The 27,945-nt window shown below is 40.0% G+C and overlaps 1 protein-coding gene across 2 annotated transcripts in view; it reads right to left on the reverse strand.

The window, feature by feature from the left end:
* Positions 1–1,464: 1,464 nt before the first annotated feature.
* Positions 1,465–27,945, reverse strand: part of LOC141012416 (mannosyl-oligosaccharide 1,2-alpha-mannosidase IA) — a 208,218-nt gene continuing 181,737 nt past the window's right edge. The window contains exons 5-12 of one of the 2 annotated variants that reach the window (XM_073485893.1): positions 23,222–23,316; positions 18,305–18,428; positions 18,098–18,191; positions 15,657–15,772; positions 11,689–11,908; positions 6,721–6,893; positions 4,328–4,443; positions 1,465–3,055 (exon numbers count right to left, since the gene is read on the reverse strand). In XM_073485893.1, coding sequence (XP_073341994.1) covers positions 2,914–3,055; positions 4,328–4,443; positions 6,721–6,893; positions 11,689–11,908; positions 15,657–15,772; positions 18,098–18,191; positions 18,305–18,428; positions 23,222–23,316 — 1,080 coding nt within the window. In that variant the 3' untranslated portion in view covers positions 1,465–2,913. Of the gene's footprint in view, positions 3,056–4,327; positions 4,444–6,720; positions 6,894–11,688; positions 11,909–15,656; positions 15,773–18,097; positions 18,192–18,304; positions 18,432–23,221; positions 23,317–27,945 lie in introns of both variants that reach the window. The other variant, XM_073485892.1, reaches the window with a different exon arrangement.

A 27,945-nucleotide genomic window follows, 5' to 3' on the forward strand; every position in this document is an offset into this window, starting at 1 on the left:
TGCAGCCACCTGCTGAACAAATCAAAATACCAAAGAGTGGGACATTTGTTTAGGGCAGCAGCTAACGATTGTTTCCATGGTCCATTATTTTCTCGATTAATGGATTAGTTGTTCGGTCTAAGCCCAAGATGATGCCTCAAATGCCTTGTTTTGCTCACAATACAAAGTTTTTCAGTTTTCTGTAAGAGGAGTGAAGAAACCAATAAATACCAACATTTAAGAAGCTGGAATCAGATAATTTTGACTTTTCTTTTTTCTCAAAATGACTAAATAAATGACAATTAACCCATTTAGGGCTGTCAATATACTTCAGATTTTTTCACTACACAATTATCAAGGCCAAACTAATTGATACTAACGATATTATCGTGATATCTATAGAGATTTGAAAAACAAAAGTGGGGCGAGTGAAGACTTTTTTCTGGTGATCCATTTTCTAAGTCTGATAAATTGCTTTCTCTCCTGTGTTTTGACCTGAGAACTAATGGGACACTTTTTTTGTCTTCCAGGGAAGTTTCTCCATCATCTATTGTGTGTTAGCAGGTTATGTAACATTATTGTCGTGTCTTTCTTTTCTTTTGGCGAAGAATGTGTTATGATTGGTGCTAATCTGCCGTCAGTGTCACGGGTGGAATATTGTGTATTATTAGCGAGTCAGATCAAGCAGTAACATTTTATAATACTGATATATGAGCCTTTTCATGTCACATCATAGTTTACAGGAGAGACCTGACTAAGAAAATGGATCACCAGAACAAAAAAAAAATAAAAAATCTCCACTTGCCCCTCAGGGCTTCAGTAGTTCAGTCTCTTTTTTGGCAAAATAATGACCCTGTGTAGGGAGGTGGAGAGAGTCTGCAACCAATACAATAAATTAAATGTACAAAAAAAAAGAACAATCCACCTCAACTACTCAATTACTAGTGAAAAGACAACCTGATAAACTCATGAACAGAAGATACACCAGGCAGAATCTTTGCTGGATTAGTCAGACAATATTATAATATGTGTATTTAACACGATAACAATATTTCATTTTTATTATGTCACGGTTAACCTGAATATCACAATACTGCAACACCCCTGAACGGATTATTACAATACAGTAGTTGTTGATTGATTTAATAGTAGAAAAATAATCAATTAAATGTTGCAGCTCTACATTTTATGGGGTTCTTAAAATAAGCTGGAAACTTGAACTTTAATGTGTTTTCAAGGTTTGAAAAGTGCTTTTGTAACTCCATTACTTTCATAATAACTCTCTTGTTTCAGTCATTGTTTTAAAGTATACTTAAAGGGAAGTGACTCATTTTGAAACATGAAATATTTTTGTGTTTTTCCTTTAGTTTGTCTAGTAAACAGTGTTTCAGTCTGACCGTGTAAAATGTGAAGGAACCCTGATTTTAGACTTTATAAATAAGTAAACAAGCAAGACCAGAAAGAAAACACACACAACAACTGTGATTGTTTTAAATGTACAAAGTTGCACAGGTCTTTTTATCAGTATTTGAAAAATATTCAACAATGAAAGTTAAATCAAACAGTAAGAATAAGTAATAACAATAATTAATATCAGCAATAACTAGACTTAAAATCAGAACTGTTTAGTTTTTTTTCTTCTTCTTTTTTTTTTTTACTGAAACACCTGAGGGAAGCAAATCAAAAAAGAGAACCCAGAAAAAATAACCACTGAAGTTTAGAAAAAAAAAAGAAGAAAAAAGATCACAAAATAAAGTCAAGACAAGCTCATACAGGGGTCACTCGCTTCATCTGTATGTACAGCACATTCGCTCCACAACTGTGCAGGACAGCAGTGATGAAAAGAACAGTGGTGAAGAATGAAAACTCGTCTGCGCGGTCGCCTCTCCGTTACAGCCTTTAACATCAGTGTTGGCAGCCGAATGGATTCACATGTAAAGGCAGGGTGAAGCCGAAAAAAAACTACAACAGAAACAGGAAAACCCATTTGGAGCCGGCTAGCAAATGCGTTCGTTTTTTTTCTTTATGCGTGTATTTCAACCACAGCACTGACAGTACTCCATTTGTAGCTTCGATGTGAAAGGCTGAGAGGACTGAGAAAATCATTGTCCTGGTCACAAAACAACCCAAGCGCACAGTGGAAACACAACCCAACATCATCAGTCTTTTAATAAATGGTCCCTGGATGGATAAGACACTGCCGCCGCCCTGACACCTCGTCACTGGAAAAGATTTCATTCAAGCTTGTTTCAGTAAGAAACGTGACATCAACATTAGTTCGGAGGCGGATTCGAGAATCACATTTCATGTTGTTTGTACATTAATCAATATTCATTACAGTTCGATCCTTACAGCAAATTATTTTCACTTTCCGTCAAATCTCACCAAAAAACACATTACTGGAAAAAAGAGGGAAATAGAAATGCAAAGAAACCTTTGGTCAAAGAGTGTACTCACAAAGGAAAAAATGCAATGACGAGATATAAGGAAATCATTCATCACTTAAAGATTAACAAAACAACAAAATCAAAGAGCAAAACTCAAGTGGTTTTCTATACGTTTCTCTGTCTTTCTAACAATATGGCCCATAGTTCAACCCTCTTCCCATACATTTGGGTCTGCAAGTTATACTGGTTTCCTCACAGAGGAAAGAAGGAAAGAAAAAGGTGCTCTTTTCATGAAAGTCATGTTTGTCTTGATTGTCCACAAAAAAGAAGTGCCCGCAGGAATTTAGCCCGGCGAAAAGGATATACAATCACAGCGTAAAACGACAACATCCTTTACTGGAAAGGAATTGAGTCCATAACACGCTCCTGAAAAGACTCTGAACCTGCATTGAATTGGTGTTTGCGATATTTGTGTGACTCTGTGTGTGCACATGAACTGTGCAAATGTGTCTGTAACTGTCTCAGTTGTTGTCGGTGGTGTTCAGTCTTATTCGGCGACTGTCTTATCCTGTGTTGCTTCGTCCTGCAGGCAGCTCTTGCGGACGATGGGCAGCGGATGGGCTTCTGTGTTGAAGACCCAGTCCTCCAGTGGGAGAAGGTCGTCGTCAGAGAAGAGCAGGTACAGATACCTGAGCAGACAGGAAACACATCCATTTAATAAAGTCAGAGTCAAGGTTCACTGATAACTTTACTCCTGCTTTCTGTTTCTAAACATTCGGTGCCATTACATATACATACAAAAAGGACTGTGTGTGTTTGTGGTCCTTAAGTCCAGTTGTCTGAGACGACACTCTAATTAGCAACTATAAAGGCATCAGAGTCACACGGGAGGTCAGAAAAACACATAGCTGCTGTAAAAAGCCACCAGCAAATGCCAGTATAGATGTGAAAAAGGTCTTAAATTACATTCATAATGCTCTTAAAAAGGTCTCGAAAGGTCTTAAATTTAACTTTTAACCTGCAGAAACCCTGAAAGGAATACTTTGACATTTTTTAATAGTACGCTTATTCACTCTCTTGCAGAGAGTTAGATGAGAAGGTAAATGCTGCTTTCATGTCTGTAAGATAAATAAGGTTTCAGGCAGCAGCTGGTTAGCTTAGCATAGCATAAAGACTAAAAACAGGGGGAAACAGCCAGAAACTAAGAAATGTACCCAGCCAATCGGGGTAAATGCTAATGGATCGATATAAAATGGATCTGATAAAAAACAATCAAAATCGCCACTTGTCAGTTCAGACACTTAACTGTAGCTGAACTACAACGATGAAAATACAAAATATCAACATAACAATCCACAGTAACGTGGATTTAATGACGAAGTGGGTAAAGGCAAGTATTAGAGCAAGTTCACAGAATGACATCACTTTACTGAAATGCAGCCTCTAAAACCAGGAAGAGACGACACTTAAACCACACCAAAATCTAACGCAATATATATTCTCGATTTAATGTTGATGTAGCCAAAATGAGCAAAATATGAAATAATACCTTCTTGTGGAGGCACATTAGGGATGTTGTAACATTGACAGCAGCAAAGTCTGGTGTTGGAATCATATTCAGGTCAGCAGTCACCAGATAACTTCTGGCCTGTGTCTTATCTGAATAGTTTGTGTTGCTCAATCATCCAAGAACGAGTGGAGGTAAAATTGAAGTATCTAACTGAACACCATCTGTGTTTCTTTCACAGTCTTCATGACGAGTATGATTGGAATCACCCCGGTGGAGTCCAGAGAGTGTCCATGACTCAATCACATCATGAGTGTGCTTCATGGACAGAAGAGATTATATCCCGAGTTTTAGTATCAGAGCCTAGATCACTTTCTGTATCTGTGATGGCTTACTCATCCTTTGCCAATTTCTCTGTTACCATGGGGTGACGTGGTGAGGAAATGGGACTTACTTGAGCGTCTCTGAGAGGAAGAAGCTCTGCTGCATGTTATCATGGCTGGCTGTCGTGGTGTAAACGTCCCGGATCCCGGAGAAGCCGGCCTCCACTCTGCAGTGCTGCTCCAGGGCCTGACGACGGACAAAAACATTCGGGGCATATGAGTAAAAGACTGTTACCTAGCTCTGATATTGTGCACAGAGAGAAAATCCTTTACTCAACAACACTCTGTCAACGTACGCATTAAGAAAGAGTAAATGTTGGAACATGTCGAGCCCTTCAGCCGGCTACACAATTGAGGCCCGAGCAATGCTGAATCTGACAAGGGCTAATGGAGAGTGGCTGAGCTAGCCAAGCGGATTAGCACATTATTACCCCTGCTACAAAGGCCTGGCTTATACGTGCTAATTAACAAAGACCCCGACGTGTTAATGCTTGATGTTCATGAAGAGAAGCGTTGTGCACTGCTTTCAACCTCTGTGACCGATAATTAAAGGCCCGTCAAACTCGTCAGCCTGATCTCTCCACTTCTGTGCGCACTAAATTAATACTAAATCTATCATGCCAGCCCTCTACAGTTTACTACAGCTAATGTCCTGTCTATTGCCACATTAATAACGGTGCTCCCTACATAACCTTCACCACCTACTAGCGGGATTGCCTGATCTACAAGCTAATGTATAGTGCCACGCAATATCAAGGAAGCTGGTTGAGGGTAATTGAGGGTGCTACAGGGGCTTGACATAGTAGGTAAGTACAATTTATAAAAATCAGAGTGCAAGACACGACGAAGAGAGTATAGGGTACAAGATTATACTGCACACTATCTCCCACTTTAATTACTCGTTGTGCCACACAGGCCTGGATATAAGACAATATTTTTAATGGGTTTTTTTCATCTGAAAATACGGTAGTTGTTATATTCCATTACTAGACATGCACATATTCAGAAAAGCAGACTGAATGTAGCAAGCACTGCTCTAAACACTGCATGACATTAGGTGTCAGTTGCTGAACTAGCCAGTCTCTCTCGAGCGTGTTAGTCAGTCGGCTCTCGAAGTGTTTAATAAGCCTTCGGAAAGCTGCCGAAAATTAACAGTGTCACAGAACATTGTGACGGGTACAGTCTGAAAAATGATAACAGCCCGAGAAAATCATTCTGAACGCTTCCAGACCAACCCTGACTGTTTTTTGGAAAAAGGCTTTGTTAAGATAGGAAACATTCCCTGAGATGCTATTAGCCGAAAGAGAAGACGGTCCTCATCTCTGAAGCCTTTTCAGGCTGCTGAAGTGGTCAGAATGATTTTCTCTGGCTGCTACCACTTTTCTGTTTGAGCTCCTCATTATGATATTATGATACCACTAACTCTCGGCTGCTCGACAGATAATTTGTTCTTCACCGTTTCTGCAGTTAAAACGACAGGAGAGACTTTTGACTCGTCTCCACTCGTCATGAATTTATGTCTGTCCGGAAATTAAAACACTTCAAGTTCCCATGAACCTACAGAACCCCAGTACAACCCAACAAAAACAAAAAGTAGCTATTGTTGTAAGTATTCTTAATTTATTCATGAGTTCATCATTTCCTGGGTGTATTTTCATTTTCCATCCGATCAAACTCTTTCTCAAGTTCGCGTCGCTGGAGCACAAACACAATCTATAATTTGTGCAAAAACACAGATTTACAATTTATTTCACTGATTTGGGTGAAATTGGATCTTATTTTATGGAGGAAGTATTTTCTGCTTTTCCCTCTGACGTCCTCTGCCTCAACTCTCAGGAGCTTCCTGATTGACAGTGAGCTTTACTTGCTGCTAACTGTTAGCTTGGTTAGCCATGCAGCTAGCTGTCCTATTAGCTTACTCTGACCTGAAGTTCCAAGAGCCAACAAGAAAACCACCTCGGTACTAGTCTCATCACAATTTCTTTTTAGAAAAACATAGTTATTTGGAAACATTTATTTTTTAAATGTTTTTTAGCTCAGGCCTCAAACAATTGAGTGCGTATGTGTGGGTGTGTTATTTTACTGTCGGTGAGAACAATAAAGTGCAGCTGGTATCAAGACCGCAGAGAATCAGTATTGAAACAGTTTTGAATATTCATATACTGCTTGGTACTGTTTATCCTCTAGTTGAACTGGCCTTTACTTCCTCAGAGGCTGTGTTTGGTCCCAGTCTGGGACTGCTGGTCTCTCCTAGCCTCAGGTTTTAACAAGAAAAATGTAAATATGCAGAATCAACAGCTCTTTATTAGCCGTTATGTGGAAAACAATCAATCTGAATCTCCTGCAGGGGCCTCTAAGTGTTCCTGCGACATGCCTTTTCCCAAAAACAGGTGTTGTAGATGCTTGTGTTGTCTCATATTTGGTTTATTACAGTAAACATGAACACTGTCTTGGTGTGTCTCACCTCGACGGCCTCCCAGCCCCACTCTCTGTATTTGGGGTCATGGGTCAGTCTCCACATGTACATGTAGCTCTCGATGACTTCCGGTCTCAGGATGTAATATCTGTCGCTCAGCCTGGTCGCCGTGGCTTCACCCCCACCGTCAAATCTGAACGCCTCAGGTCCCAGTTTGGTGGCTGATGGAGACAAAAATAGACATTAAACGAAAATCAAACAGCGATTTCCATTCTGGCCTATAGACACGAGGGCAGATCTGCAGTCCAGTTCTAAATTGAAAATCCTCTTCAAAGCACACTGAATGTTTCTCTTCTTTTATTTGCAAGTGAGCAAACAAGGTGTACAGAAGAAATTCAATTACTGTTAGTTTCGAAAGAAAAAGGCTTGAGGCACAAGTTAAACAATTAAGACCTCCCCAGCTGTCCAGATGGTCCGTCGGTTTCTTTTTCTCTCTCTGTCTCCTTGTTTTACTTCCATTATATTTCTGCCACATTTCGAGACTACATCACAAAGAGATCCTATTCATGATACAGCACAAAGGAATCTATTCCTGCCAAGGTCAGGACGGGAGCATTGGCATAGCAACATCTTACATTTAGAAAAAAAAGCTGTATTGTGTCGTGCAAGACAATGCTGAAATCCCGTTTCTACCTACTGTGCTCGATTTGCTTAGACATTTTCTATTTCTCTGGCTTATCATCTGTCATTTTGGCCAACCACTGGGAAGCCGCTTGGAAAATTGGACTGTGTTGGTGGAAGCCGGTTTCTTTGAGGGCCAGCGAGGGTTTGGAAGTAGCTGCATCTGATACGACCAGACAATCATCTTGAAATAAGAAGTCAGTGTGGCAGACGGCAGTGCCACCTGGTCAGCTAGTCCGTTATAGTGTTGACGTGTGAGGCAGAAAGACAAGAAGAAACATGAAAGCAGGAAAGTATTTACTGTTCTACATAAAGCCACAGACTTTACTAAACACATATCACTGTATGAAGTGCGAATGAGTGGAAGGAAAGTAGGAAAAAAAGTGATCATCAGTTATTGTATTGTGGCTGAAACACCATCAAGACAGGATGATACAGTAGACCAGTGGCTTCATGTTAGTTTGTAAGTAATATTTATGTTTATACCCTAAAAAAAATCACAAATTTGTCTCCATTTGGGAAGAAAAACAACAAATAAGGAAACAAATACAGGGAACGAACAGGGGAAAAGAATGAAAGATGGCATCCCTCCTCCAGGCATAAAATAGGTGTCGTATGTAGACAGGAGTCGCAGTGGGAAAATTACAATATGGAGCCTCTAGCTTTTCATGTCGTAAATTTAATTCCAGGAGCCTTCGTTTGAAATATATCTAAGAGACAGACCTTCACTTTCAATCTGAGTATGTTTCATCATATTTTTGTAAAAGTATTTCAGATGTGCCCCAGTTTTATCCTCGGTTAATTGGTACTCGAGACTCGGTTTCTCGTCACCAAACTAAAGTTAGATTTAGTTTTACATTGAGTATCATTCACCAAAACACATTACGAGTATCTGTGACGTCTAACAAACATGCTGAATGCATTTCCTTCCTCTAAAATAAACTGTTTTGCAAATGATTTTACATCCTGCACATCCATTTGTACTAACTTTGGCGCTACTTCTTCTTCTCAGCCTATGTTGCAGTATTTGTTGGCACATTACTGCCACCTGTAGATCAGTGGAATAGTGTGAAAACATTGGGACACTCATTGCTCGACTAGAGGTCAAAAACTCCACACGGTAACTGCAGCGTTGATCCATTCAGAACAGTTGACACAGAGCCAGCACAAGAACAGAACCGTGCCACACCTGTCACTCCACGGCTCAGTTTCTCCTCTCCAACCACAGCACTTTTCAGTAGATATATCTGATCCCTAAACCACTTTTGGGCTCTTTCCACTCTCGATTTTCTGCTTCTTGACTGCCGCTTTGGAAACTAAATAATTCTCTGGGCTGATGATGCTTGTGATGGGAGAGCTAACGCAGGTTCAACAGAGATTAACTGTTCATCAGATGAACAGCCCGCCCGTGTCAAACGCACATTTACTTTACCTGCTTTTGCACCAGAATATATGTTTGGTCTAAACTTTGTTATCTTTTTACCAACCTGTGCTTATTATCCCTAATTATGCCTGAGTGCATAAGAGGTGTAGAGAAAATTAGATAGAAGATTCATTTAATAAGGACTTTGAAATCCTCAGACAGACATTTAATTAGCTGCAAGGTTGAAATGCAAATTTCCAGAAGCTGCAAAGCGAGACCCGTGAGCAGCTCACAGGTCTCGCTTTGCAGCATAATACTGAATATTACTGAAACTTTTAATAACTGCACATTTTGACACCAGGGCTGCAAATTTCATATCAAGTTTGAATTAATTGGAGCTAACACAAGTGAAGTAGCCGATCCGAGGTATTTGCTGCTGGTTGACTTGATTGAACGGGATGCATCCTGCCTGGACTGAGCGTGGTTATTGAGCTATTATGAAACATAATATTTAGGGAAACAACTCTGCCCACGTTTTTTTTGCTTCTTGTCTCAGCAGACGAATATATTTCACCAGTCATACGGTGACGTTAACAGGTCAAATATTTATCTTTTCCCTTTTCTTTTAGCACAAAAGGAAGTCACATTCCTAAGTGATACTTGACAATAGTAGAAACACACAAAGCTACGCATTGAAAGTCTTATACAACTTTTTCCCTCCCCCTGCTGCTGGCCTTAAGATCCCAATTTTCCAGCATCAGCGTGTCGCTGCGATGATGGCAGAGATCCAGAGCAGCGGCGGCAGAAGGAGAGTCTTCACGTTATCAGTGTTTAAGACGCAGCAAACCAGCAGCCACTTTACGCACATGCAAGAGCAAATCTCACACACACACTCTCTCTCTTTCCTGAAGACAGCTAATCCAAGAGCCGCTAAGCACAACCCATTCCCTTTAATGAGTGAAGAGAAACCTGGCGGATGACTATGAAAGAGAGGAAGCCAGAGAAGCCTTTTGGGCCCTGTAGATCAAAAGTATTCCAAGCACATCAAGAAACCTGTTATGTGATGAGTCACATTAGCTTACTGGAGAAGCGAAGGCGAATGAACACTTGGAGGATGAATCTGTACAGCCCACCCAACAGTGGAGGGGGGCAAAAAAAAGCTTGAAATTAGCAGAGGAGATTATTGTCAGGGCCAAGACAGATGCCAGGAGAAGAGAAGAGATCAAACGGAGGTCTTTCCAGAGAAATGTGGGATTGTTGCTGGCAACCGTTCCTCTCTTTTTTCCTCCTCCTTTTCTCCTGGGTACATCCTCTTTCTAAGAGTGCAATCACATCAGAAGTCTTCTACTCTCCCTGTTTGCCTGTGGGCTTTAACACAATGTTTACTCTTCCATATTTTACACCCGTTTTCTCTCCTTTTCTTGTCATTCTTTCTCCAGAATTACATCAAAATGCGATTTTAAGTATCGAACATACTCGGCGCCTCCATGTCTGCCGCCTGCAACCACGAGAATAATCGAGAACTTGAATTCGCAGCTGCTGCTTATGAGGCTCGTCGTCTCTCTGTCGAGGTGTAGCCACCGAGAACGATACTCCTTCTAAAGCAGGGCAAATTAAAATGCCGGAGGCCCTTTTAATTTTCAATATCACTCTCCCAGACTCTCAATTTCCTTACTCTGAATGCCACTATAACCTTTTCTTAACACGACAGATACAGTGTACCATAACAGCGATGAACTATAAAACTAACTCTTTCTAGGTCTTAAAACACACCGACTGTGGCTCAGGACGTGTCCTTCGACAAGATGCTGAACCCCAAATTGATCCCAATGGCTTTTCCATCTGTGTGTGAATGGCGTGGGGCGCTGTAGATAGGAAGCGCTGTATCGCTTCTGATGGCAGCCTTGTCAGTGTATGAATGTGCGTATGAATGGGCGAATGTGTTGTAAAGCGCTTTGAGTAGTCGGTAGACAAAAAAGCGCGATATAAATGCATCTCCGTTTACCATTTATCGTTCCGTTAGGATCTAAAGAGTAGCTCATCAGATTTTCTATGATAGCAAGCAAGACTTTCACAAGTTTTAAGAAAGATCAACTGAAAAAGATGAGTCAGAGTTTTATTTGTGTAAAGCTTCAGGCTTAGGTTGCATTATTAACTAATATGGTTCAGTATGAACATTCTCTTCCTCTCTCTTTCTGACATGTTTTGCAGGTGGATATGAAATGCCCACCCGGTGGTAAGAGAGACAGCGTACAACCCCGATTCCCAAAGATTGGACTGCTACGTAAAAAAAAAGACGTAATAATAAGGACAATGTTGAGGTGTTCCCCAGCCCATGTGGTCATCATTTATACAATCATATGTTTCACAAAGTGGTGAATCTCTCCCCATGCTTGCTTGTGAATGTACATAGGTATTTTCTGAAACAGGGTTTAAGAAAAAAAAATCCCTATCCTGAAAACACACATCCCATCGCCATTCATGTGTACTGGGCATGCACGTGTCGGTGTAAACAGGAAGCAGATTGTAAACTCCAGTTGGTTGCAATGAACCTGTCTCAACTTGTTTGAATGCTGGCATCAAATTCAGAAAACGCATATATTTATAAAAATCAATACAATTAGTGAAACATTTAATATATTCTCTACTCTCTACTTTTTGCAGTTGAGTATGTCAAAGAGGATGAAATAAAGCAAAAACTTAGCAAAAGGAGAGCTGATCCCCAGTGATTCAGGGAAGGCCACTGCATCGTGGAAACATCATGACCTTGTTGTTACATCAGATAAAAACCTCCACTCTTCCTCCGCAACCCCTACTCCTAGATCTTTTAGTTTGACATGGTACATTTATATCTGAACCAAAAAAAGTAGGAGCAGTCTCTAAACCGCTGCCCTTCTGCCCGACATCGAGCCTCCTGAACGCAGCCTCTCTAAGTGAAGCGCCTCTTCAGCATCTCTGACATTTCCACTCACCTGAGCGAGTGTAGCTCTCGTGGCATGTGTGTGTGATCTCGGCAGCCAGGTCCAGGTAGTGTTGCCTCTTCTCCGGCACTCCATCATCGGCCCCGATGCCGATCATGCCCCCAGAGAAGCAGGCCAGGTGGCCCATCTTGTGATCCAGGATGCCTCCCCTCCACTCAGCCATGTAGGTCAGACCCCCAGGTGACTTCTGTACCAGGTTGGCTTCAATCGCCTGCAGCGAAACACACGGTCAGGAATATTTAAACCTGGTAAAAGTGCTCTCTGTTAATTATTGACAGACTTTGTGCCACATAAATTTGATGCCTTGGTTGATTAGGAATCTTTCATTAATTTCACATTTACATTTTGGAGTGAGTATTTCCATTTTATGATCCTTTATATTTCTACTCCACTACATTCATTTGACAACATTAGTTACTTTGGAGATTAAGAATATAAATACAACATATAAATCAACCTTTACCAGCTGCAACATCAGTGATGCCTCCACATCAAATTATAATTCAGTGAAATCATTTATATTATTCTGAAATGCCATTCTGCATAATAAGTCCTTTTAATTTTGGTACTTTTGGTACTTATAGTATATTCTGATGCTAATACTGTGTACCTTTACACACAAACTAGACTGTGATGTAACTTCTCAAACTAGTTTCGATCTGACAGTAATCATTAATAACAATTATCTTGAGCGTTCAGGCAGAATTGGAGGTTGAATCACCAAATTCCTAGTAGGGGTATCGATAAACCATGTTCTGTGGGCAATCTTACCCGTCCAACGTGGCTGCTACATCGAAAATGTCTGTATTTATATGCTAAATTATGCATGTGTTGTATAACAGGAAGGAAAACCTCTGAGAGATTCCATCTGTGAAAGTGATGGTCCAGCACAAATGCTTTAATAAATGATCAAAAAATAAAAGATAGAGGTAACAGAGCAAAGAAAAGGGAGATTTCTCTGTATCGACAAAAGACAAAACATCTCAACTTTCTTTTTCAATTCTGCAAACTTAGGTTTTGTGCATTTCTGCCTCTTTGCAGCTGTGTCTCTTGTCAGCATTTATGTTTTATAAGACAGAATATAGAAGGACATCTCATGAGATCGTTTCCAAATGACTCATCATTCTCTCTCTTTTACAGATTTGATTTTTTTTTTCCCCATTTCCCTCTCGCCTGGCTTGCTACTCATTTTGCATCTGAATTCAGGTTTGTGTCATTCAGCAGCAGCAGCAGCAGCAGCAGCAGCAGCAGCAGCAGCACCCCCCATAGTGCTGATAATTAAAAGTGTAAACTCCCTCTTGAATCTCAAGTCCAATCATTCATTAATTATTTTTTAAACAGCTCTTCCAAGACGAGCCTAGAAAAAGGAAAGATGAGGAAATGAAGACATCTGCTTTCAGATTTGTGTGATGAACATCATGTTAGCGGTGTACCAGCTCTCCTACAACTGTTATATAATGTACGAGAAGCCTTTCATGCTAAATAAGATTTGATAAAGATGCAACCCGCTGCAACCGGGGACAAAACACAGTAATGTGTATAATATGAAAGCTTATAAATACAGTGCCCTCAGAAAAATTCAGGAATTCTTGAGGGCTGAGTCTGATGATTTTCCCACTAATTAGCTGTTGTTAGCAGTAATCATGGCATAGGATAATTGGAAAATGTTCTTTCATTCAACACTGTTTTAATTAGTAATCTACTTTTATTTGAATGCCAAAGATAATGAGTCGTGCTGCCGCTTCACCTTAGATCTCTGTAGAAACATACAGTCTATAACTTAATCTGATAGTACGGGGGTCCTTCGCCATTTAAATACCAAGTCACAGGGGAGGAGAAGAGTCTGTAATTAGTAGTTATGCCTCTGGCTTGACCCTCTGATGAGAACTGAGGAGCTCTCAATGGCAATCTGGAGTTATTGTCTGCGATACTGTAATTGCATCCAGAGGAAATGTGCCTTACTATGAACTTATCTCCATTAAAGAGGAAAACAGACGACTTCGGGATGATTTTTATGCATGTGTGTATTGTGCAGCGGGGTTCATGTGCACAGAATGTATTTTACATTACATTACGCAGTGCCAGGAGACTTCCCTTTTTGATGTTATCTTCCTTTCTTTCTCCTGCAACTGCCCCATCTGTCACAAAAAATACTACTGTATATAATCATTGTGCAGTTTAGTGCTCTGAATAAGAGAAATCCATTATAGCGCTGCACCCACTTCTGAATAAGATCCACTGAATCTTTAATAGAAGAGAGAAACATCCATGTGTCAGTGCTGCAGCTAACGATTATTTTCATTGTTGATTTCATCTGTTATTTATTTTCTTGATTAGTTGTTTTGTCTATATAATATCACAAATGTTGGTCAGTGTTTCCGCAAAGCCCAAGATGACGTCCTTAAATGTCTTCATTCGTCCACAACCCAAAGATATTCAGTTTACTGTCATAGAGGAGTGAAAAAAACAAAACACAGAAAATATTCACTTTTTAGAGGCTAGAATCAGATCATTTTTATAGTTTTTCTTTAAAAAAAAAATGACAAACTGATTAATTGGTTATTAAAATAGTATGCAACTTATTGATTAATTCATTTTGAGTCGATTTCTACTGGGTTAGGGATGTTTCTGTTACATTTTTGCTTGGATATGAAGGAGATTCTGAGAGAACTAATGTTGTAAATTGTACAAGGAACCCTCTAACTGTGTGCATCATTAAAACATATTTATGTTAACAATAAGCAGTGAATTAAATGGATCGATTTGTGTTTTAAATCTGCCTGTGGAAAGAAGTTAGTGGGATTATTATGATGTTTAGAATGCTGTAGTCAAACAACAATAAAAAGTAATGACAGATGTAGACCTATGCATTTCAACACAAGGAAAATAAAAATAAATAATTAAGTAGCTCTCCTGTTTTAAACAACCTTTAAAGCACTTGAATATAGATTTCAAGGCGTACCTGAATGCACCGTGAAGTCTGTGCCCCTGTGCCATGTGTTTTTTTATTACATGACTGCCTTAATATAAACATTTACTTGCCACTGTGGCAGAAACCTTTAAAGATTTACTCACTAAATGGACAATCATTTGTCGATCGTTTGATATTAAGATCAATTTGTGCTGGAAAGTGATTTTTTTTTAAACCCAGCACTAAATATTATTAGGTTGGACCTTGCTTTAAAACTTCCAACACAGCACAAGTCTGAATTTGACATAAATGTCTCATGAGCGACAGATTAAATGCATGTTGTTATTATTTTTCCCCTCTGTGTGGGCCAAAAATCACAGCAGCAATCAGACTGTCTATATTTTCAATTTTCACTTTTGGCACACCTGTTACATACAGCAGGTGAGCAAACAGGAATTAGACAAGTTCCCAGCCTCTACACTTGTGCTGTGTCGAAAGCAGAATTCACTTTCTAATTGCATCACAAGATAAAATTAATGAGACATTGTATCTGAAGATTCACTGTGAGAGAAGTGGAAGACCCTCATTCCTCAAATCCTTCTGTCAAGCTCAGAATGGTCATTAATAAAGGCTCCAACTGCAACTATTAATTTTTAAAAATGCTGCCTGTGTGAGGACAGAAAACTCTTCTATTATTCCCTTTTATCTTTTTTTTTTTAAATTCAAAGCTCCCTCTCTGCACCAGGTGCCAAATATCACCCAAACATCGTGACTCTTTTCCATAAAAGCCAATAAAGCCTTGAGGAATATGTATGTAACTGACACCTACGTCTAAATAACAAAAAATGAATGAGGTGTTTCATATGCTTCATCCTTCCCTCAGCCTTCAACTGTCTCCTTGCTTGTCTTTTATTTGTCTTGGGTGTAAAACACTTCGATTACTTCGTTTGATCAAAGTCATACATGCAAATTACTGCAATTATTATCGCTCTATCTACCAGAGAGGACCCCTCGCTCTGCGAGAAACACAAGACTTAAATCTCCATACCTCCAGCGCGCTGTAGTACATCTTCTTTGCATCGTCGTCCGTCTTGTCTGACATCAGGAAAGATTTGATCAGATACTCGTAGAAACTGTCCCCGAGGCCACCGATGGAAACATGATCTAAGACGGAGAACAAGGAGGATAACATTCAGCAGGGTCACACACACAGGTCTTTATTCAGACAGAGCCTCTGCAGGTCTTCAAAAGCCTTGAGCCTGGTTCACATGTACCCTTTTTGTAAACGATCTCTCTTTTCCATCACTGTATTTCAATGTCCCTTTTGTCTCTCTTATAAAGACAACATAACATCCATTCTGTCAATTAATAAACTCAGATTCTTCAATATTTTTTAACATATAACCAAGTTCACGTTTACAAATAATATGCTGCATACACTAAAAGGACACAATAAGGACATGAACATGGGTGTCTGCATCATTGTTTCCAAAAATCTCTGTTTCTGCCCCTCCAGACGTGCTGACGACAGAGTTTGTGAATAAATTCATCCCCGAGGGAGTTTTTCAAAAGGTCAGCTGTTCAGTGACCTGAAATGCTGTTTACGAGTGTACACGAGGCCAAAACACATGGAAAAAGCTTGTTATGAACAAATACCCGTGTCAGGGTGAAGAGGGCCCTTAAAAAAAAAAAAAAAAAAATTGTGATATTAACATGCCAAAGTTTTAAACCTTTTTGCGCCTGCTCTCTGCATGAACGTTAGTCATAAAATAGTTTAGTATTCAATCTGAGGCTGTTAGGAGTGTGTCAGTCAGAGCGGGAGGCTGCTGAGTCCTTTTTTGTGGAGTTTCAGTCGGCACCATCAGATCTGCAGCAAACACTGCACACATTTCATTTGTATACCATTTTATTCTTGTTTTTGGTTTGTTTCATTTTTATTTGCTTTCTGAATCTTGAACTGCTGTAACAAGTGAATTTCCCCACTGCAAGATCGATAAAGTTTTATCTTGTGTAAACACTGTCATGACCGCGACCCACAGTAGCTAGAAAGCTCATAGACTAAGAACAAGTGAGTGTCCATGTAAGAGAGAACTTAAATTAACCCAAAATAAATGATAATTTTCAGTTTGGTTTTGCAGCTTACCTGAGCCTGGACGCTTTGATTTAATGACTTATATCATTGAGATTATTATGTTATGAAGTACTGAAAAAAGAGATAATAGATAAAAATTCTAGACCACATCATCTCTTCTGGTGTTCTGTCAAACTTTTCTCACTTTAGCTGGTATGATTATGAAATTGTGGTATTTAGAGGTCTAAAAAAGTCTTAATTTTAACATGGTGAGCACTGCAGAAATGAAAGAAGTCCAACAGGCCGCTGTATCTGAATGTCTGATTTTCTGGAATCACAGCATCTTGTGGTTGAACATTCAGATTATAACTCCACTGTCACTGTATTGTCTAAATTGTGTTATTCTTTCTTGGCTTTTTCCGGGCAGTTGGTGGTGCGCATGATCATGTACTGTGAACCCACACACTCTTCGTTTAGTTGAGTTCAAACCTAAATTATGTAACACACTTCAAGCTTGTGTGAGTGTAAATTGAAACAAGTGGCTGTTGATTTTCCTCCCGCCCGCTCCTAAGTCGACATTCAAATTCATAAAGATGAATATGATATTGCGGTGTGGGCGTGCGTGAGGCTAAATCTATCCACTCATGCTCATTGCATGCGCACACACCTTTGCAGACTCCCCCGCGAGGTTATCGCGGTGCTGTGTGTGTTTGTCCTTGACACTGACAGTGGAGGGAGGGCTGTGAAGCCAAGATTTCTTCTTCCTTTGTTGGAATAAATATATACAATTTTGCTTCTCTTTATGCTCACCCACAACAATTAGCCTCTGTAATCATCCACATTACAACCTTTTCAAACCCAGCATCGTCTTATCCCACGATTTTTTATTCCACCTCCTTTCAGGTAAATCGGAAAGATCCAATTTCCCGAGGTAATTGAATTCATTATCACTTTAATAACCCAGAGCAACGGGAGTCATATAGCCACTGCTATGAGCCTGATATTAAAAATGAAAGGAAATAGACGGATGGCTGGGTGACACAGACGAGCAGCTAAAGGAGCTTTGACACGTGAGGTGACTCAAGGTCTGTCAGAGGTGTCAGAGCTAAAAGAAGCAGTCAGAAATATGGAAGGAAACTGAGAAATGACATTTTATGAACTCTTGCACTGTAATCTTGACCCACATTGGGAAAATGCAATTACTGTAATACTTAGTGGATAACAAGGATGACCTTCCCAGGGCTGCTCAGAGATGGATGTGTTACCGAGCTCACATTTAAACCTTATGTTTTAGGAGAGCCATTGACCTTGTCCTTCACGACAAATTAAACTGCTCCACACATTTCTCTATGACCCAAAAATACCCATAATCCTACAATAATTTCACAGATGATAAAGCAGAATAACGCAGTACTTACGTTGGACCCAGTTGCCGCTGACTGGACTGAGGAAGTTGGGGTACAGGCCGTGGGGTTTTTCAATCTTGTTCAGCAGTTTTCGGATGTTCATCACCTGCGAAAGACACCAGACAATGAGATAACATCATCGGGATACTTCAGTAAGGTAGCAGTGAGTTGTTCTGCGAGGTAGAACAGGAAAATGTGATCTATATATGTATATCGCACCTTCTCTGTGTAGATGGGATTCGCAGAGAGCTCCGACAGATGGACGAATTCGAGGTGAAGGGTCCCGAACTCAGCCAGGATGCTGCTCCCGGCTGAGGCCCAGCCCCAGCTCCAACTGGTGCCACTGCAACAGAGACAACATCCAGACAAGTAGACTAAGTATCATGGATGTTACATGCATGCAGTGTAACTGCAACTTAGAAGATGTGTGTCTCTTCACATTGTTGGTGTAACTAAGCCAGTGTTTGTTTCCATGCTGTCAACAAATAAGCAGAAGTATATTCACATAAAGATGATCAACCAAGCTCATTAACTCTCATTAGATTTTATGTGCTTCCTTGTTATGGGCAGTGGGTAGTTCATGCTTTCAAGTATAAAACACACTTATCACATTTACTATTGTTTTGTTTATTACTGACAAATGCAACAGTTACGTCTTGATAGCCAACTATGTTTACTCATTAAAACTGTTGAATCATTACTGGGTGTAGAGTCAAGTTAAAAACAAACAATCCACCGGGCTGCCGCTGTAAAGCTGAAAATCTAACGAGTAGAGTATAAAGTTTAAATGTTATAGTAGACATACATTAACTGAAATTGGATCAGGATCAGTACCATATATTAGTTCTTTCAGTTCTTCCACTCAGAAACATCCTCTCTGTCAGTTATAACACAAAACAGCATCACATTCAGAGCTGCAGCTGAACATAGTTGTAGAAAGTTTTTGACTCTGAGTGGCTGGTGGGCCTCCTGGCCTTCTGTACCCAGACTGTGCTTTTATGCATCACAACAGACAGATTGGGTCCTACTTTTTATTGCCTTCTCATAGGGAAATCAATAACCATCCTCTGTACGTCTCCAGAGATCTGTATAATACATGCCATCCAGAGCATACTGATCTATTCGAACATTTAGCTATAGTCATCTGTGGTTTCTGGAGTTGGAGCATGACTCATCCTCCTAAACTCTTCCTTAACTTTGAAGCAGTAGTTTGATTAATAAATCAGCAACAGTTTTGATGATGGATTAATCATTTAATACATTTTTTTAAGCAGAGATGATATCATTCAATGACTCCAGCTTCTGAAATGTGAAGATTTAGGTCTTTTCTTTTGTTATGTGAAAGTGAATTGAATCTTTTTGGACAGTTTGAAGACAACACGTTGGGCTGTGAGAAGTCATGACGGGCATTTTTCAGTATTTTCTGATTTTTCATAGATCAAAAAGTTTATCATGAAAATAATCTTTACTTATACATGCTGGATGAAACATCTGTGTTTGTATTCTGGCATTTTTTCACACTTCTATGTTACGTCTCTGGGTGAAAGATGTTTTCATCCGATCAATTAAAATATACTGAGTTATATCAAATATATAAAGTCAACTTGACAGTTGAAATTAGGTGGCGTACTGTTTGTAATTACAACATTTCAGGCTAATTAGATGTGTGCGCTTAAAATAAACTCATCAGGTCTGTGAAATCAGCTCTACCACCGTCTTCCATGAAGTACGTTTATTTTAGCCGGCTGTGATTGATGTTTGTGTAAATCTTCATTAACCTCAACCCAAAACTCTCCATCGCAGCCAAATGATGTGCATTAACGGTGTGATGACAGCTTTAAAAAGTTAACTAGGAACTCTGAAGGTCAGAAACAAGTGACAGCCTTCAGTTTTATTTCATCAAAGCAGTGCGGGTAATATTCTGCAAACGTAATTCTCAGTAGATGTGCGGTCTCAGAGACGGTGCACTAATGTCAGGCTTATGATTACTAGAGGCAGAATGTGCTACTAGAATGACTTTACATATCCTTTAACAGATGCTGGAGAAGATAAGACATCCGGTAACAAATTGAACTGAATTTTGTAAGAAGGGTAGAAAACGGAGGGAGAGAAGACGGAGAGAGGTGGCTGGTGCAGGAATCAAATGCTGATGAATGCATTCATTAAAAGTTTTTGGGGGCTACGTCATTAGAAGCTCTGACTGGAGTCACGTCTAAGAAGAATCAATCTTGAGCATCAAAGCGGAGGCGCAGCGCTGTGTTTGGAGGGGCAGGTGTCTACGTCACAACACTGGCACTCAACCATTAATCTTTTCACCCCCTTTAACAAACACAGCCTCACACTCTTTCACAGCCAGCGGAAATATAATCAGCTCTGGAGAGAAAAAAGTCAATATGACATGTCACGCATAATGTGTTGAGGAAATTGGGAGTTTTTGCGGATTTTAACAGAAAATAACTTTAGTTTTTGAGTTGACTAGGAACACACAATTGATTGACAATCTGGACCACGCTCAGCATTTTGAAGGGATGTTTAGCTTTAGGAAACTTGACCTTAATTACATTTTTTTGTTTAGTTTCCGCCTGCGTGCATCATCACATCGACTGCCACTCCAGATTAAACCACTCGCTCAAGATTATATAACTCTGCCCTTTAGGTTTGACTCCCCTCTTTTTCTTCCAAATTATTTCAGGCAGAAAAAAGGGAGAACTAACGTAACTTTAATACGGACTTTTCAACTTCATAATTATTTTTTTGGTTGATATGGCATGTATTGTTTAATTGTTAACAGACTGTTATACTATACTACTATACCTGAGTACAATCCTATGTTAATAAACAAGGAAGGGGTGAACTGCCAGCTTGTGGATGTGCTATAGATTTTTCATTACTTGTTAGATATTATTGCTATGGAAGCCCTGAGGGGCAAGTGAGGAATTATTTTTTTTCTGGTGATCCATTTTAATGTGATCTGAATTGTTTTCTCTCCTGAAGTTTATAACTTGAGAACTGGTGAAAAAGAAGTTTTGCCAAGGTAATCTTTCTGTCAATCAACCTTTAACTCAATTTTCAAATGCCTTCTTTTATCTAAGCAACAGTCCAAAAACCTTAAAATATTCAGACTACTGTCCTAAAAGAAAGAAATACCAGGAAATGATCATAATTGAAGCAGGAGCAAGAAACTGTTTGCCAGTATTGCTGGAAAAAACTACTGAGTTGATGATTGCAACCAACTGAACACCCCTCGCCTAACTCTCAGCTACGGTGGCTGCTAAAAATGCAAAAGCTCCGATCTGGAGCCAGTGTTTGATTTGTCCACTCTGGGCTACTGTAGAAACAGCAGACTTTGTAGAAGAGGGGGGAATAAAGCTCATTCTAAGGTAATACACACAAAGATTCATAATTAGAAACATAGTTATGACGATTAAACTCCATTACTGCCCGAAAATCCCTCTAAATCCTACGTAATGGACCTTTAAATGATTAATTTCTGTCTGCCAAATAATTGCTTTGTAAATTAATCATTTCAGCACATACAAAAGAATAACTTCTTTCACCTAGTTCCATCTGGTGTTCTGTACCGGAGTTAGCTTGGAGCTAAGTTTCTTCGACATAACATGCGCACAATATTACATAACACTAATCATACAGGAAAAGACTCAAGTCATACACAACAGTACATCAATTACAGCATATCAGAAAATACATCCCGCACTGTCAGAGCCACAGGCTGTGCAGCAGAACTGAACTCCCCTGCGAGAGCTCACTGCCTGTTCACTTTCTGTTACACATTGCATATGTTCTCTTCTAAAGTGACGTGTGTGTGTGCGAGTGTGTGTGTGTGCAAAGTGTGGATATGCTTGTTTGTGTGGCCAGACTACAGGCAGCCTGGTTCTTCCTGCCCATCTGTACCACAGACCCATGTTGGTGATGTAGCAGGAATTAACTGTAGAATAAGGTAATTAAATCTGCCAGCAGCTGTCCAGCTTGGCTCGTGGGTTAATTGGTTGCAGGTGGATGACAGAGGTGCCAGGAAGTTTCTTATAAGATTAGGAAATGAGAGGAAGAGGCGGGTACACTGCAGGATTACCAAAATGTTTGTTAAAAAAGGACATAAAAGGGGTTTGACGATCAGATTTGTCTAAATAAGTTAAATCAAACATGGCTGTATGAGAATAACATTTTAGATCCAGTCTCCAGTCATCAAGCTGAATCATGATCTGAAGTTTATTCCCCATTCATCCCTCGTACTGTGTGTTAATAAGGTAAAACAGAGGTAAAGTCGGGCTTCGGGCTGTGATAATTTGACCGTCACAGTCAGTGATACACTGCCGTTATCAGTATTCATCAGATTGTCAGATGTTTTTCTTTCCCTGTAATGTTTTCAGACTACTAACTATTTCAGTCTCACTATAAATGTGTTGAATCCAAAAAAATAAGAGGCACGTTTGTTATCCCCACTCCTACTTAAAAAAAGATCAAATCCAAACAGGCGACTTGAAATTCATGGTGAAATCGCTCTGAAAATGTAAATAGCTTGAAGTTGTGTTGCATGACCGTGGCATTAACAAGATCGTGTCAATAAAGATTCTTAGATTAGAAAGGTAATGGTTTGGAACAGATTAAAAATTAACACAACTCATTTGAAAACATGCAAATATTATTCAGACGGTGACTGTTTGTGAACACAGATTAATTCTTATCCAAATGTCATCGTGATTGTAAAGCTCAGCCTGCAGCTGCTCCATTGTCAATAAACGGAGACTGTGGAACCGTTTGTTTAGACAACTTTCTTTTCTTCAACACGACATATCTGCAAATACATGCAGGCCTGAATATTCTTACAATATAAATCATCCAGATTTGGATTTACCTTCTTCTTTCGGGCTTCTGTAGAACATGTGTGAGTTTATTTTTATGTGCAAACAGAACGTGTACTGAAAGTTAAAATTCAGTGTTGTGTCTTAGCTGGATTAGCATATTTTCTGTTTGTCGGCTCATGTTTTTGAATCGACCTCTCTGCCTGTGCCTGGAAGTGGATGTGCGCTGATTAATTCAAGCCAGCGTGATAACCTGATATCTTCTTTTATCTTAGATGGAGGACAGCTGGAGGTGAAGGCTGGCGCTGAGACTCACCTCCCCAGGTTGATGACTCCTCGGGGGATTCCGGTTGGCGTGTTGAAGGCAGGCAGCAGCTTCTCTCCCAGCTCCAACACTTTACTCTTGAACACCTGGAAAGAAAACAAGAAGGCGACTTGGTTAGTCGACACATACAACATGTGTATTACCAAGAGAATAACTGCTCGTCATCTCATCCTCATTGCACAGTTTATAATTTCTGCCACTAGGGGGGCAGAGCCAGACCTTCTGGATGAAAAAACACCCGGAGTCTCAGCGGATTCTGCTCTGATTTGAAGCAGTTTACTGACGGGAGGAGAGCTCAGAGATTACTTATTAGCTTTTGGGATTAAAGAGTGGATTTATCTTCACTCCTGTTTATCAACCTGACTGCAGCAGCGATCCATGGATTGTTGAATGTTGTACTTTAATGTTGGACAAAAAGGAGAGAAAGAACTGGAGTCACCGGTGAGTGCTGAGGTTAGTGGGAGTTTACAGCTAATGTACAGTAAAGTAATCCAGCTGTTTGGAGGGAATAAACACGCGAGTAACGCCAATAAACACAACAATCTCACAGTTAATCTCACACAAGTAACACTGGGCACAAATGTTCATAGAGGAGGTAACGTATTAAAGTTGTATTTACTTTACACTTAGTCTAGTTCACCAACTTCCTCTCTCACTCTCTGACTCTCTCCCAGAACTTATAACAACTGGCGATCAAATGAAATGCCCGGTTACGCTAAAGAAAATTACAGATTACAATTACATCCTCTGGGCTTAAACACTGTTGGAAAGATGTGGGATATTGTAAGTAAACAACTCAACAAAATATGTCACAAAGTTTCTAGTTTCTAGTTGTTTCTAGATATTTTAATGCAGTAGTCTTACATTCTGCATCGTTAAAATAATCACTGTCACAGGCCTGCACACATTTCCCCTTCTGCTTCTCCTCTAAAGCTAATTATGTGAAACATAAGGCCCGCTACAACAGAACTCCAGCAGGATTAAAAGCAACCTCATCGATGTAATCTAAAGCAGTCCATTTAAAACCGCACTTCCTCTCCATCTCTCTCGGCCAGACTCTCTGAAGCCAAGGATGAGGCTAAATTAAGGTATCATTTTATGAGCTGGATTATCAGTCACCAAATCTCCATTAGCCAGTGGGAAAAATGTTTCAAATGAAACATAAAATGAAAAGTATGATATTGAAATCCTTACAAAGAGAGAGGGAACAAAAAGGGATGAGGCAGCAGAGCAGAGGTGAGAGGGAAAGGGGGAGATTCACACAAAGATACAGAAAGCCTCGGAGACAAGAGAAAGTAGAGGACGTGATTGAGAAGAGACGGACATGGAATACGGAGGGAAAAGGGAGTCTGGACAAAGACGAGGCACAGTCTGAGAGAGATTGTGAGCGTGGCAGCGGTGCAGAGCAGTGACTCAGCAGAAACATGGAGGAAGATGGAGAGAGAGAGAAATTGCAGTCGGACTGCTGGAATATACTCGCCTTCAATATTATTGTTTTTATTAATATAAAGTAGTCTTTGTAGTCTGAAAATAATGACTTAAAAGCAAAGTGAACAAGAATTACTGTGTATTCACTATTAGAATATAGTTTTTCTTTCATTGTTTTGTACCTTTCAACACACCTAATGTATGCACACATCTCACAGACTTTCTATACATTATGTACACAGACTGTTTCCTACCCATGAGCCTTTGCATGAAACACTCCGACATGTTATTGGAGTTCAGAGCGAATCCCTTGAGACGTCACAGCTTCACAAACACACACTATATCACAGACTCTCTCTCTGTCGAGAATACGAGTTACAAATTGGCGCAAAGTAAATAAGTTATTACAAAGAGGACTGAATGAACAAGAGGACCAGTTATTGAATTGACGACTGCAATCACCAGAAATTGCAAAAAGACTTTAAATAGTATTTGATTCAGGCTGTTAAATAAGATATTCTCACAAATGCTGTCTGAAGATGTTGTCTGCTGTATATGCACGACCCACAAATAAGGCATTAAGTCAGACAAGAGCCGGCGTTACAACAACAAATATTCAAAAACAATCAATGTCTGGTCAGACATCTTTACTTATTATTCATCAGAAAGCCCAGCTAGTCTGGTTCAGGTCTGTGTGGGTGTGTCTCCAGGGAAAAGGAAGTTATCTGCTGATACATTTTTATTACAGACTAAATGATTTAATAAACTCACTTTTTGTCCTGTGTTGTTGTTGTTATTTTGCGACTAAGAAAACAGAAACAATCCAGTTGTCTTCTCAACAGCAGCGTCAACAATAATACCTTAAGGTGTTTACGGGAATGGGATGTCGTGAGGTCCCAGTGACCCTCTACCTATAACTGTCAAAATCAAATCAGTTCATTCTTGAGTCCCTGTGGATATTTGTGCCAAATCTGGAGAAATTCCCTCAAAGCGTTACAGATATTGAGTTCACAACAACTCGAAAACATAATACCTCCAGCCACAGATATTGCCGGCACAGAGACATAAGATTCTCTCAACTGAAATGACCAAAATGTTTTGATTGCAGGTTGATGAAAACTTTGAACTTTAAAGTCAGTAAAAAAAATAATATTAGCTTTAAGGTATCAGTTATGAGAGTACTTGGCCTTGCGTTCTTTCAAAAAGTCGTGGGCCGGGCCGAGGGACGCGTGTCACACACACACACACACACACACACACACACACACACACACACACACACACACACTTGTTAATTCTGGCAGAATAATTCAAACAGTCTCTGCTGAATGTGTGTTTGTGTATGTGCTGCAGTCCCTCTCCAGTCCCCTGGCTCTCTGTTTTATCAAAGAGAGCACTAATGACCCCCCCGCCTGGTCCCATCTCTCCTCATCGGTCCTTTCTACCACCACCAGAGGCCCACAGGCACACACACACACACACACACACACATTCAAAGCAGACGGTCACTTTGTTCAAAACAAGCATGCACATACACACACACTTGCTCTCATGTATGTTGCGCTTGCATCGTTTTTGAATTTCACACTGAAACATGCTTTTTTGATATGTAATCATGCACGGTAAACACACACACTCACATTACGTAACAGACAGGCAAGAAACAGGAGCAGCAGATTATATTGCAGTCATTTATTCTTGTTTGCTTGTTTATAAATTACTTGATTAATTATCGTAAAACCCCTTTGGCTGGCATCTGCTCAGTGATTTAGTGTACGCAGCACACAAGCTAAATTAAAGGCCGTGTTCATAAATCTGTCTTCGCTGACACACTGCTGGTCTCCGGTGCCACACTGAGAGCCTCCACCAAGCACGTGAGCTTCATTACTGAAGTGCTACTATAATTGCACTTTGTGTTTGCACCGCCTTCCCATCCATCCCATAATGCAAAGCTATCAATGTATTCCAAGAGTGGTTATGTTTGTGATATTAAACTTCTCTGCCCGTCTGATGAGACAGCAGAATGGTGGAACTCAGCAGAGCCCGACATTGATCCGATGTGACAGCCGACAGGTCCTTTCTTCCCTTTCAGCTGGAGTTCCCGGTAGGATGGAGGATAGGAGGCTGGACACAAATGGCTTTTCTATCAGATCTTAACTGCTGAAGACACACGTCAGGCATGCAGTCATCTCTCCCACAGCAAACATGGTCAGAACCCAGCGAGAGAGACTCCGAGCAACATTTCGAGGTCTGCCACTTCTGTTTACCAGTAAAACCTCTCAGTCCTCGCCTCGGGGAGAAAGGGACACAAGAAAATGGGCCTTTGCACTCTTCTATACCAGCTACTGTGTGTGTTAGAGGTCTTAGCTATAGCTCGTCAGACTGTTTGGCTAAAATGCTGTTGTAAAGGAGTAAAGAAATTAGGAAAAAATGCATTGTTTGTTTATTTTGAGGAGTGTGTTGACCTTCTGCAATATTCTATTTTTTTCTAAAAGACAGAAAGCAAAAATGAGTTTGTCTCTTTCTGCCCTGTACTGTGTGTTGCTCACAGCTCTGAGCCTGTTGGTGACTACTGAACATCTTTAGAAAGATAACAAAATGTATATTTTCATTTCATTTTTAAAAAAAGCTTAATGAAGGCTGAAACAGCTGTGCACTGTGGTTTTTAGCATCACTAGTGATGTGACGGTGTCAGATTTTTTTGCTATAAATAATTGTGGCGCAGTATCAATATGATGATGCCTCAAACTGCTACAATCAGTGTGTTTCACCATAACATATATTGAAAGCAGAACGCCAACGCACCTCTAAATGTTTCTCAAACAGGCATAGAAGGAACATTTATTGGGATCTAGCAGCTAATTTGGTGGTCTAGTGAGTATTTACAGCAGCAGGATGGTGAATGTGGGATTGAAATAAAATAAACTAACCAGGTTCATGATAATGAAAGACGTCTCCCAGCGACTCGAGTGTGACTCATTCATTCTTTTATTTAATTGTGGACGACAATAAAATGTCTGATACAGAGGGATAAGATATATCAGGCTTTTAGACAACACATGTTCATTCTGATTAATTCATTGGTGTTTTCGGTCTTTTCGTAGCTTTTGTTGACAGTAAGAAAAATAGACTCTCACCAGCTGATGGATCACAACAAAGTGTCTTAATCCTGCAGAGGTTTTTTTATTTGACTCCTCTTCAGAACTTGACAACCAACCTTCTCGGTTAGTTTGTCTCACCTGTTTTTTTCCTTTCTTCTTCTTCGCATTCAAGACACATTCTCAAGC

This window comes from Pagrus major, chromosome 17, assembly GCF_040436345.1.
Source record: "Pagrus major chromosome 17, Pma_NU_1.0".
In the NCBI taxonomy this organism is placed as follows: domain Eukaryota; kingdom Metazoa; phylum Chordata; class Actinopteri; order Spariformes; family Sparidae; genus Pagrus; species Pagrus major.